General features: G+C 34.1%; 2 protein-coding genes across 2 annotated transcripts; both read right to left on the minus strand.

Moving 5' to 3' along the window:
- Positions 1 to 35: 35 nt before the first annotated feature.
- Positions 36 to 6622, minus strand: LOC105279632 (ATP-binding cassette sub-family G member 4). Its single transcript, XM_011339520.2, has 12 exons — positions 6498 to 6622; positions 5321 to 6047; positions 3376 to 3686; positions 2728 to 2901; positions 2402 to 2612; positions 2154 to 2270; positions 1568 to 1707; positions 1321 to 1489; positions 1071 to 1171; positions 846 to 1001; positions 622 to 740; positions 36 to 447 (listed from the first exon to the last, which is right to left on the minus strand). Exons 2-12 carry the CDS (start codon positions 5490 to 5492, stop codon positions 222 to 224), a joined length of 1896 nt encoding a protein of 631 aa, XP_011337822.1. The 5' UTR covers positions 5493 to 6047; positions 6498 to 6622; the 3' UTR covers positions 36 to 221.
- Positions 6374 to 12910, minus strand: LOC105279633 (ATP-binding cassette sub-family G member 1-like). The gene is made up of 10 exons (XM_011339521.3): positions 12184 to 12910; positions 10702 to 10819; positions 9106 to 9289; positions 8801 to 8946; positions 8479 to 8717; positions 8123 to 8388; positions 7870 to 8038; positions 7317 to 7573; positions 6956 to 7110; positions 6374 to 6881 (listed from the first exon to the last, which is right to left on the minus strand). The coding sequence occupies exons 1-10, from the start codon at positions 12350 to 12352 to the stop codon at positions 6692 to 6694; spliced, it is 1893 nt and encodes a 630-aa protein (XP_011337823.1). The 5' UTR covers positions 12353 to 12910; the 3' UTR covers positions 6374 to 6691.
- Between the last annotated feature and the right edge of the window lie 370 nt (positions 12911 to 13280).

Consider the following 13280-nt stretch of genomic DNA (forward strand, 5'->3'; position numbering starts at 1 on the left):
AATGTAATTATAAGAAAATAAATCAAATATTTCAATTACAAAAAGTAAAAAGCGTTATATTTATTTAAATCCACATAATTATATATAGTCTCCTCTTTCCTACACCAATCTACCGCTTCACTGTATTTTAAAAATATTATACCCATCAGATAGCTAATTATTTGTCATGAAGTAGTTTCTTTAAGTGTCACATAAGTACATCTCGAAATTAATTTTGTACGTCATTTTCTCACATAATAAATTTTCCAAGAAAGTACTGCGTAAATGATTATATGTAAACAGAATATCCAAGAACCGAGTATTATTAAAATTACATGAAACGACACTGTTGGCATGTCCATCCTCGAAAGAATCTCGCTTGGAGAACGTAAGTAACAATATATTTCCGGACATGATAAATTCGGTCGATTGCTGTAGATCGCTTGCATCATGCCTTCGAATGCGTATCTGTAAAAGAGTCGCGTGTATTTTTAAATCAATTGCAAAATTATAATATTTAAAAAATAAGAGCATATATTTCTTTAAAATAATAAACTGAGTCAGTAAATATTATAATTAAAATATTAAATACGTATATATGTAATCAATATCTAACCAATATTAAAAGGAAATTGTTCATACCTAAAGAAGCTTATTGTGCTCAAAGGTTGCAGATACACCGCTATCTCTCCCAACTTTAAGAAAAATCCGGCAAACAGCAATAACGGTATGCTTAATGCCGGTATTAAAAATATACCTATCTGAAAGGTATCATATACTTATTATAATCATTTATCTTGTCTTTATATTATTAATTAATAATGCTGAACCAGATGGAGCAAATTATTGCATCGTTATTGCAATACCTGAGTATTGAAAGCCGCACCCGTAAGAATCCCGACTGTTTGTCCGAGAATTGTAATTAACACGCAAACGCTCCATGCTTGGAAAATTCTATCAACAGCCATTGGTTGTCCTGTCAAGTAATATGATATGAACAGGAAACATGAGCAGCAAAGTATCTGAAAAATTACGTAAATCTTTTACGCAATGTATTTAAAACAATCATTAGATTCGAGGTAAAAACGTACTTGCATCGGGAGATCCGTCAATATCTTTACGCTGTAGTAAGATCTCAAAGAATACCAATTATTTAAGTGTTCCTGCAGGAATACTGCTGCTTCCATGGGAACTGCAACGGTAGCACAATCATGTTTAATATGACATAATGTTCATGGTACAAAACGCACAACATTATTTGCATATTATTTGCAGACCTAACAAATATTTATATATTCATATGTGATATATAGTATTAATAAAAGAATTCGAGTTACTTACACATCTGTACTGCTGGCATGGAATTAGCGAAAAATAAGAATAGCAAAAGGAAGAACAAACAAGCGATGTTGCTATTTGCTTTTTCTGCGTCATCACTAAAGTCATAAAAAACCATCCCTAACAATAGTGCCACTACAATATGTGCCGCTAATCTCAGTTTTGTCAGGGTCTAAAAGATCAATTAAGACAATTTTAATTTTTGCTGCAAATTAACTTTTAAATGTCATTTCTTCAGACTTTTGCTCACATTATCTCGCTTGATGCAAATTAGAGCTCTTAAAAATAATATTCTTTGTTGTTGCCATGTCGACGGACCTTGTTTTATATTGCTTGTAAGTACATCGTCACTCTCGAAATCCTGTTTGGAAGCAATCAACGAATTCGCTTCTATAAATGTAATAATAATAATAATGAGTAGTAATAGAAAACACATATATAGAAAAAGAAAACATCAGAGCAATTTAATCTTTCCAAACTTCTCCACTCATATATGTTAATTCTTCTAAAATCAAAATTTATTGGACAAAATACTTACACGTTTTCTACACAGTCATTTGCAAGCAATGTAAAAGATATACATAGATGCATTAATGTACAATATAAGTGTACAAGTTATAATTTGGTGCATTTTAAAAGAACTTGAGTCTTTATTACAAATAGAATAATTTGTATTAAAAAAAAAAATAAAATATATCAATCTTCAAAATATTCAATTCCTATTAATATTTCAATCTTCAATATATTCAAATCCTTCATTAAGCGTTCATTTCTGTCGTGGAAAGCAACATCGTGACATTGAGAGATTCATCATGTATTATATGTTGTATATTTACCGTCGTGTTTAGGTTTCGAATATTCATTGTGTGATCTGAATTTCTCGTATTCCTCACAACAGATCTTATACAGATTCTCCAAATCTCCGTCCCTCTGCTCAGTTATTACTTCAAGAACTGCAATCAGAAGATAACAATAAGGATCAAATGTATAATTTCTAATTTTTCACATAAGCAGCAGTTGTTTAATCAACTATTTTCTCTTTTACAGTTTATTCGTCGAATCAAATTAATGGAGCAGGTATTACCAAATTCGGCTATGTTGTAGAAGGGAGGACACGTAAATCCGGCGCTACTGTACACGTTTAGGATCTCGCTCTTTGGCCCACAATACATGCATCTTCCTCGATCGAGCACCATGATGTCATCGAATCGCGAAATCATCTGACTGCTAGGTTGATGTATCGCGCAAATCACTGTGCAGTTCGCCTTTGCCATATCATGCAGTACGCTAATGAGCTATCCAATGCAAATTATTACTGGATTGAATTTATTGTTACTATAAAATTTAATTATTAAATTGTTACAAATAGAACATTCGAAGATTTATATCTTTATATTTAAATCTGTATACCTGATTGGACGCCGCACTATCGAGACCACTTGTCGGTTCATCTAGTAATAAAACGGACGGTTTGGTGATCATTTCTACACCAATTGAAAGTCTCTTCCGCTCACCACCACTTAGTTTGCTCGCCAAAGTATCCAAACAGTTTGACAAGCCGAAATTTTCCGCGATCTCGTTCACCTTAATAAAAATTCAAGAGAAAAAGGATTTAATATGCAATACATATCATGTTACTTCGTTTGGTTTTCTGTAGCGTAATAAAGAAGAAAATAATACAATATAATAATAGCTCAACCAAAGAAATTGTTTTTGAGCAAACTATATGGGCAAACTTTATGATTTTAACAGCTTTAAAACATTTTTCTCATATTTATTTGTTGCGTCAATACGAACCTCTCATATATTTATTTACAAGATTGTTATGATATAATAAAAATATACATTAAAAAATAGGAAAGATCTTGTTCAGTTGCATTCACAATTAGAATGCTCATTTCGAAGGTAAATTGTCCATTTGCCAATAAATGTGATAAACAGGAAAGTGATTAAATAATGATGGAACTTCTTTCTGACCAGATTTCACAGCCCAGAATACCAATATACTTATAAGACTTATAAGTATATCTTATAAGACTTATAAGATCTTGTACTCACAATTAAATAGATTGCTTGTTTACTTTGGCTAGCATCAAGTTTTAAACGGGCCGCTATGTAGAGTGTTTCCTTCGTCGTGAGAAAAGGTAATAGATCAAATTGCTGCGACACGTAGCATAGCTGTTTGCGAAATGTTCCCCGGTTTCGTTCAACGCCATTTGAGGTGATGGTACCTCTAACGTTGAACAATAGCTCACCCGACACAATTTTCAATAATGTTGTCTTCCCCGCACCGGATGGACCGATTATCACCGTCACTTTTCCAGGTTCAAAGCATCCCGATACGTTATGCAAAATTGTTTTCTCAGTTCCTAATCATGAATATTTTTTTATTAAGCATTCATGAATAGTGATATTATAAGGAGTGCATTTAAATCACAGTAAAATTATATGCATCAGAATCACAAGGCCATGAATTATTATGAATTTACATAATTAAGTATCATATGCGAAGTGCGCAGATATACAATGTGTGTAGATATATATGACGTATGCAAAATGCTGAGAAGTGCGCATTTTCATTATTGTATTATATTTAGCATTTGATAATCGAAAATCGAACTTGTTGACTCCAATATTCAATATCTAACAACTATATAAATATTATTTGCACAAGGTCTTAAGAATAAAACTTCAACAATCTGTTTTAATAGCTCTCTTTTTTAAATATTTCTTGCACACGTATTCTTTAATACTAGCTTTCTTGTGCGATAACACGAGGTAACATCATGCAACATGTATGATTAAGTGTATGCTATATGTAAATGTAGTGCTATGTAAAATTGATGTGCATTACAAATTACTTATTAAGAGTTTCTTTAAGAATCTTTAATATTATAAAATTAAACAACGATTGTAATTATTTTTAAAAAATGGCATTTGTATAAATATATATATATATATATATATATGTTATATAAATACAATTTTTTAAATCCTTTTCTCTCTTTTTTAATATTTTGGACAACTAGATAATTTCTAATATCTTACGATTCTTACGTCATTCTTACGTAAAATGAAATAACAACATCAAGCAGCTTGATATAATCAATCAATGTAAAAAATATGTAAAATTAATGCATTTTGAGATAAGATCCACTGTTTTTCTTGCAGAATATTACAAATTCAAATAACTTTTCGTGTAAAAGACATTTGTCCGCTAGTCAAACAGGTTTAGCAGGTCCGACTCACTTCACATCACAGGCATATCAGAAATTTTTTTCCTTTTTTGACGAGTAGGAACGATGTATTAGATTGTAGAGCCTTTCGACTTGAATACCAAAATTCTGCACAATAATTCATTGGTGCACAAATCCAAGATTGTACGCGTATTGTATTTCCTTGGCCAGAAAAGGCATTACAGTGCTCAAACACTCCTCGTATTCGTCTGATTTGGTTCCATGTGAAAGGAAGTGTTGCGACACCTTTCACGGTCAATTCACGACATTTCAAATGCTTCGACTGCGGTTTTGGAGGCAATTACGAAAACGCAGTACAGTTCGCAAAATTGTTTAATTGCTTCCAACATTGTATTGATTTAGAAATATATTTGGAAAAAATAAAAACGAAAAATAATTGATGCCTTGTATTTTTTTCGGTCACAGAGTCTGGACAGGCGTGTATGTAAATATATGAAGAAGTCTTGCAAACAGATACGTGTAACAAAACTTACAAAATAACTTACAAAATGAGATGTAAGTGTTATCCACGCCAATATATATATGATTAAGCAATATGCGTTTATGACTAGTTCTTCGCGCGTCCAATCGAACGATAATACGATGTGGTACGTGGCAGTAGTTATCTCTTTTAAGCCGTCTCAGACAGAAAAAGAATAACAGAAAGAAACTGAAGCATCGCAAAGTGCATAATCATACGTGACAGTACCAAGCCCGCCGCTTGAATCACCGCTTGCACTTTCACGAAAATGTGGGTCGAAACTTGCCCTTGCTGTTGCCTCGACCAGCTGAGTAACAGATTTCGTTAAGTTCGATGCACAATCGCAAATTTGGCGTCGTTTTCTCGGTTCCCATCAATTTCTCGGATTCAGCCAGGTGAATTCGGCAACAATCATCGAGCATCCTCGTCGACACTTCGTTTCTGTCATTGGCCTCCATCTCGTTTAAAAAACGCTTCGTCCCTCGTTCGTCAGCAAGCAATTAACACGTTTATACATCAACTAGCTCGTCAACGAATATCACAAGAATCTTCGAGATACTCCGTCAACCGAGTGTAGCGAACTTTTAGCGCTGCACTTTTTTACATGCGTTCAGGTGAACTAGGAAGTTTAAGTAACTTTTATTCGCTGTGAACGGTTGTAAGTTCCAAGCGCTAATGAATCCTTTATTTCTTTCACAGAACGAGAAGTAGCACGTATCCGCGAAGTATCTCGCGCCGATTCTCGGCCGCAACTGCTGAACGACGCAGCGTAGCCAGCGTAGGAACACAGCCGCAACAGTAGCAATCACCGCTGATGCGGTTTCACATATAATCTATATATATATATGTGCGAACATTATCATGCTGGATGTGTGATAGCTCAAGTATAGTTTGTGACGATTAATCTCAAGCAAGCTAGATGATATCACAAGGTTGTTTCTTGATAAGCGATAAACGTCTCTCTCGTCGGACTTGTGAATTATGATAAATAGAGCAATTAAAACCAAAGAATTCTGTAAATATGAAATATTAATCTTTGCAAGATAGAATTAATTATACTTCTTTACATGTCAGATAAATAGTATGAACGTAAATAAACGAGAATAAATTGAAATTGATTTGAAATTGTGAAATTTTTTATTCGTAAAAATTCAATTATTGGCAATTACTGCCCTCTCGTGACCAACGCTGGATATTTTGACTATATATACGGCTGATAAAATGACCACATGTTGGCAAAATTATGAAATTTGCATTCTGGGACTTTAATTTATAATATTATATGTAAATACGTGTGTATGTGTGTATATATGTATATAATATGTATTGGAAAACATAAAATAGAGGAAATTATTTAATTGTAAACAGAAACAGATCTAGCACAAATATTTCAAATACAAAAGGATTCATTGATCATTGATCATTGATTTTTTGGCATAATCGCCATAATCTTTTAACCTCACCTTACATGATGTATGTAATCGCATTTAAATTATAAGTCATCAGTCTTAACAAGTGGACTTCTCGTGAGATCTATATTATTTATGCAAATCATTCGTCGTCAATTTTCAAGTATATATTATAAATATAGAAAATATATATATTATACATATTTATAGAAAGTATTATCGGATCAATTTCGGACCGCGTCTTTACATCACAAGCGTTTTTTCACTCTTATGTTTAATATAATATACGCTGCGATGTCTAACGCGATATATAGTAGCAGCAATACTGTCATATTGAACCAATAATCTACATTTTTCATGTCCACCTCCGCGAGAAGTTTTTCAGGTATGGCAAAGTGGCAATAATCCGCGGAGCATTTTAATTTCGCTCGATCATAGCTGCAAATATTGATTATAACTCGTCATTCTCATAATAACTCTTTATTATAAATACTAAACACGTATAGCCTTACCCATAAATCGCCATCATAACTCCTTCAAAACCGTACTTGAGGAACGACATGTGAAACACCCAATGTAAGTAGGGAGGCGCATCTTTAAGATGTACGAAAAAACCGCTGAATATCACGAACGGCATAATCGCGAATGGTCCAAAAATCACGCTATTCTGAAAGGACATACTCATTAATTGACATGAATTGTAAATAAAGTGGATGAATTACGATTAAAAGTTTCGCACGTGGTATTCGCATGTTGCCGGAAAGATGAGAAAAAGTCGTAAAAATGATGGAAAATACTTTGATTGATTTCTATATAATTTGTAATTTATAAATTTATAAATTGTGGAAATATAGACTAAAGGTAGATACAAACTTGGACTTTCAAACCGGATCCTACAATCAGCCCAGCCGCTTGAGCAACCAAACTGACGGCGAAACACATAAGAACGTACAATCCGAGTCTTTTGCTCTCGGGAAGTTGATCACTCATGTAATACACCACGACGGTATAGATGAACGTAGCCATTAGCTGAACCGGAAAATCAACCAACTTGTTCGCCAGATAGTACGATCGCAATTTATACCAACGGTTGAAATGCTCGCGCATGAGTATCGGTAACTCTGAAGGAACTGTAAAGCAAATTGCACAATCAAATATTATATATGTCACCAACAAACATTACCAAATTATAAAATCATAACAACAATAAAATCAATAATAAAATAATAAAGACAGTTGTATTCTGCAGTTTTCATATAATATTTGATATTTCACTCATATAAAATATTGCAGTAATAACATAAAATTTAAATAATTTAAATGTAAATTATTTTTATTACCAAGCATCATATATCATCCCAGAAAAATTCTTTCTGCGTATTGCATCATATTTGAAATCAGGCTATACTGAATGTGGTAAACTCACATGTAATCATTGTAGCGCTGAACGCACTATACATGAGAAACATAATGCTGAAGAACAATAGATTGAAGTTGTCTAAAACGTAAGCGGCATCTTGACCGATTCTGAAGTATAAAGTGCCAACGAGCAGAGCGATCGTAAAATGCATTAGGATCCGCGAAACTGCTAACATCTATAAACAAGAAATTTAAGAAATTTTTAATTTGTTATTTATTGTTTATTGTTATTATAAAATAAATATAACAGGCAATGTTACCTTATCACGAAGTAGTCTAATTGTATTTCTCTTCATAAGTACACAAAGCTGTTTCCAAAAACTGGCGGCGTAATGCGGAGTATGTCTGAATTCTGTCTCAAAAGAGTATAATCTCATGGGAGAGATTTGTTGCGAACTAATCATTTCCTTATTTTTGTCCAAGTAAAAAGTTTTCGCCGATCGCCACGTGTTACTTTTGCCGTTTTCGATCAAATCCACCAACTTGGACAGGTGACAACCATAATCTCCATTACATATTTCCATCACTACGGAAAATACGAGCCTTTAAGCATGTCTCTATAGATCACATATAGAATCACATCTAGAATCATGTATATATGAAAAGCACAACTTACGGAAATCGACAGGATTGTAATGCGTTGGACAGTGTAATTGAAGACTGCTTAAATATGACACCAAATTGTGGGTGCTACCCGTGTAAACGCAATTTCCATCAGCAACCACATAAAGGTGATCTATCATGTTGAACAGCGTGGAGCTCGGTTGATGAATTGTGCAAATGATAGTACGACCCTCTTGCGCTAATCGTTTCAGCAGTGCTATGCATTGCTTCGAACTAACGCTGTCCAGACCGCTGGAAAGATAGATTAAAGCAATGATCTAACGAATATTATTAAGTGTCGGGAAAATACTGACGAATACTGCTTATTGCGATACCTCGTAGGTTCATCTAAAAACATAACTGGTGGATTATTGATCAATTCGAGCGCAATGGCCAGTCTTTTTCTTTGACCTCCGCTAAGCTCGCCGGTACGCGTATAACGAGATACGTCGAGGCCCATTACAGTTAGTATTTCGTCAATCTGTGAAATTTTTTTTATGAGCTTTAAAATATGAAATGATTATAATATATGGTCTAATATATATCATTTCTTTTTAAATTTATCTAATCTATGTAATAAACAATCTAATTTTGTTTTTTTTTATTTTTCATAAGATAATAATAATTGAGCAAAACTTACTTTTTTTAATTTCTCACAATGATTTAATCTCAGCTTAAGATCGGCGGCAAAGTGCATTGCCTCTTGCACCGTCAACAATGGTTGCAGATTGTCATCTTGCATTATGTAGGCGGATAATTTACGAAATTCGGACATGTTTCTCTCCCGACCGTTCACCATGATTCTACCGGTAACCGAGTTTGTCCTAAAATATATATATATATATATATTGTAACATTTACATATTATAATTTCTCCACCATATCAGCTTGCATATGCAATTTTGTGCGCTTCATATCTCGAAATCATATCAACCTGTTTGTTGTTGTTGTGAATCGAGATAAGTAAAATGATAATCAGCTTATTGATCAGCGTAATATATAATTTGAATTGCATTCTTGCCTTTTTTTAAGTAACGAGGCGCAAGCTGCCGAAAATACACGTTATTATCGTCCATTTTTTATAATAATTATAATGATACCAAATACACGAAACACAACCAATCATTACAATTTCTTTCTGAAATGCGCGTCGGTTTGTTATTTGCCAAATTCTACTCTCTTGAAGCCATTTGAGTAAAGTTCAGCACATCTTCAACACATTTCTACGAAATAGCTTTCCGTTCAACCGTTCAATAGTTTTAGCCTTTCACTTTATCATTTAAGTTACAACTAATTGTAAGTGCGGCACAATCCAGTAGGTATCGTAGTATTTATCTTCCATCAAGACATTTGACAAAGAAGAAAACAATAAAATCGCGATAACGTGCGAATACGCCGAGGAAAACTTTATAGCAGATAAGAATGAAAGCGTTTATTTATGCGTGCGGGACATAATATCTCAACGCATCGCGATAGGTGCACCCAACGACGGACATTGATATTGACTCTTGCGAATATCCAGCAACCTTGAACGTGGTAAGTCGGTGCAAGCGTACTGCAACTTTGTCGTCGATGATTAAGTACGTATGACCACGTGCATTCGATCGTGCGATTGTATAAGGACGGATGAACTGAGGTATAAAAAATTCTAACGCCAGATTCGCGATCTATGATTCCGTGGATAAAAGTCTCACGCTTACTCGCTCACACGCTTGCATCTGATGAAGAAAGATAATGGAGATTAGATGTGCGATAATTAGATACAAGGCTATGCTTCGAGCAATTATCAGTTCCGATATGAACCGGATATTCCCGTTTTACAATCAACGATCCTGTTTCTCAACGAACGTGTTCATGGATGTAAAATATTAATGTAAAATAATATAAAAATCTGGAAACATATGAAGATACATATATAGATACATATGAATAGAGAGAAAAGAAAATATACGAAAGAAATAATACAGTTTATATTGCGTGATGTACACGATCTGTCCAGTCTTTGCAACTGATTTTTAAAAATCTTTTTCTGCGACACCATCTCTTGATGAATGTTTGTGTCGTGAAGCTTAGAATTTTAGCTATGACCACCCAAAATTTCAAGGCGCCATTAATTATTTATAAAAATACAAAAACTTAAAAAGATATTATTTTTTCGAAACGAGCTTATTTTTGTCGATGAAATAAATTCGGAATCCTCAAAAAAAACATAACACAAAGTAAACACAATACTAACGTGAAGCCCGCTAGAATGTCCATTAGCGTAGATTTTCCAGCACCTGAAGGACCCATAATACCCGTAAGCTCGCCTGGTCGAAAGTCGCCATTGAGCTTACTCAGCAATTTTCTTCTCTCTACAAACCAAATAATTCTTTTTAAAAAAGAGCTCAAAGTCAACACGCATTACGCGAGAAAATAATTTTGTAATGCATAGAAGATATTTTAATATTCTTATACACTATCGAAATAATATTTTAATAAAATCCTCTCGAGTGCATAAATTAATCGTTGAAAACATAAAAGGAAAATTAAAAAACAGATAAGAACGACATTGTTCTTATTGTTTATACATTCATTGAATAATAATGCCCGTCAGGCAACGGCAAGATTACGTATAAGCCGATTTTGTAATTTAAAATACAAATCGTATTTTACAATTTAATTCGCGCCGATGAATGAGCTCTCTGATCCATGACTCATTTATGTCTAATTATTAAGGATTTTTGTTTTACATTCTCGATATGCTTTGGGAACTCTCACGATCCTTTGCATCTGCAAACCCTGATTATCCTAATTTTTAATTGATAATCGATTTAACATGAAGGTAATAAGTATCTTGACAATTGGATATTATGATTTGTATTTTCGTTACACAACAATGTTACGTCTAATATTGGGTTGACCGAAAAGTCCAGATTGTTTTAGCAAAATTAGAATATAAAACTTTATATCATAATAATTCTTAATAAATAAAGTTTTACGTTTGAAATTTGCTTTTCGGACTTTCTGGTCAACCTAATATATTATATTATTATGTTAAAATTATATAGTAAAATATGGCAATGTAACGTAAGTGATATAGTGATGCAGGTATCAGATTATAGAAATAATATTCGGATAACACCGGACAATTGTCCGTGTAAAACCCAATACATCATATCTTGCTACACTTTGGAACGGAATCAACAATAAGTAGCTCGTGTATATCTTATCGATTTCAAAGACTCTTGACCAATGATTGGCATGTCTTTCTAATTGTGTTCAACATAAATTACTGCTTTATCTAACCTGAGATACCTGAACTTTTTCGGAAGTTTGATAAACATTTACACGAACTAAAAGCGAAAGGAGTTCATTATTTTACCGCGTTATTCTCATTGAAATCAACGTTTTTTAATTCGCGTGCATGAAAGTTTTAATTAAAATCACTTATATTTGTTATAACTGATACAGAGATTTATTTTCTTGATCTCGCGATTAAAGTGATTTCTAACATTTGTTATTTACTAATTCGAAATTGATTGTATATTGTATTTTATGTCAGCAACTGTTAATTAATTTTTAAAACTTCGTTTCCTTTCTCAAGATTTGCACAATTTTCCATATATAAAGCATTACTTACAGCTTATATATTATAACGATTTTTATTTATATGATTTAATTTTCAACTATCAATATTATTCAACTCACTATCAAGTAATTCAAAGAATCGCTCTACCTTTTGTCAGAATTCCTTTCCGCACACTGTATGATATATCCTCGAAGAGCAGATAGAGCGACCTGTCGATACACGCGGTTTCCGTATTTCGCGCATTATCAGCGCGTCCTTTTCGCGATTCATCGCAGAGCTTCTGCCGCACAAACATCCGCGTTATAACACTCATCATCGTAACTGGTTGCGAAACCCCTTTTTCTTTTTTTTTCAATAATCACCAACGATCACTCCGTTGAAGCTTTCCGCGCGCGCGAGTTTCGCATTTCCGCTTGCGCTCTTCTTGCCCGCTCGACCGCCAAGTGGCTTGTTCTTCGCGGCTACGCGCACTTTTAATTCGCAACCCCGGCGCGTCGCTTGGACGTCTGGCGGCGTCTTCCCCTTACGTCGATCTCGCTGCGGAAGTCCGTAACAGGTGATTACCGCCGACGCCGTCGTCGTCGTCGTCATCGATGTCGACGTTCGCGTTTATCGCGCGCGACTGACGAACAGTCATCCGGCAACGAAATTGTCCCTTATTTCCTTCCCTTGTCTCGACTCAACTGACGCTCCATCAACGACGAGACGATGTTCGAAGTCCAAACCAGTCCAAGACAGCCGGCGCAGCGTGAATCCGCGTTATCGGGGGACACGCATTCCCGCCTCGCTCAAGATAAGACACGATATATTGTCAAGAGAAAGCGCGCTGCCGTAATATTCTTTGTCCTCGAAAGAATGCCGAGTGACAGAAGTACGCGTTTCGTTAAATAGAACTCAAACTCATATAAGATCGATGAATGGCACGATATATCTTCGATATCGATTCGACTTCGATAATGTCGACTCGATATGGCTATCGAATTTATTTTGCAACAGCTGTGGGATGAAGAAAAGAGGGATTTGAAATTTTACGAAGCATTATTTGAAACATCTCAAATTTTATTCCATGAAATATAAAGTAATACATAAAACGAAATAAGTGTCAATGAAACAAAGTAGTACGAGTAAATTATTACTATATAATATATATTAATTTTCCTGGAATTTTACTAAATAACGCTACGAACTTTTGTTACAACCCCATATAATAAAAGTTATACAACTTTTTATAATTTCTATTTCAT

This window comes from Ooceraea biroi, chromosome 9 (genome assembly GCF_003672135.1).
Source record: "Ooceraea biroi isolate clonal line C1 chromosome 9, Obir_v5.4, whole genome shotgun sequence".
NCBI classification, from domain to species: Eukaryota; Metazoa; Arthropoda; class Insecta; order Hymenoptera; family Formicidae; genus Ooceraea; species Ooceraea biroi.

What these genes read in the sequence shown, in the direction of transcription:
- LOC105279632 (XM_011339520.2), bottom strand. Translation starts at nt 5,492, where the DNA reads ATGGAGGCCAATGACAGAAACGAAGTGTCGACGAGGATGCTCGATGAT. An exon ending in TGGTCGAGGCAACAGCAAGG is followed by an intron (nt 3,687 to 5,320) that starts GCAAGTTTCGAC and finishes ATTCATGATTAG; the next exon opens with GAACTGAGAAAACAATTTTG. An exon ending in AACAAGCAATCTATTTAATT is followed by an intron (nt 2,902 to 3,375) that starts GTGAGTACAAGA and finishes ATTTTTATTAAG; the next exon opens with GTGAACGAGATCGCGGAAAA.
- LOC105279633 (XM_011339521.3), bottom strand. Translation starts at nt 12,352, where the DNA reads ATGATGAGTGTTATAACGCGGATGTTTGTGCGGCAGAAGCTCTGCGAT. An exon ending in CAGCGCTACAATGATTACAT is followed by an intron (nt 7,574 to 7,869) that starts GTGAGTTTACCA and finishes TTTGCTTTACAG; the next exon opens with TTCCTTCAGAGTTACCGATA. An exon ending in GTTATGATGGCGATTTATGG is followed by an intron (nt 6,882 to 6,955) that starts GTAAGGCTATAC and finishes CAATATTTGCAG; the next exon opens with CTATGATCGAGCGAAATTAA.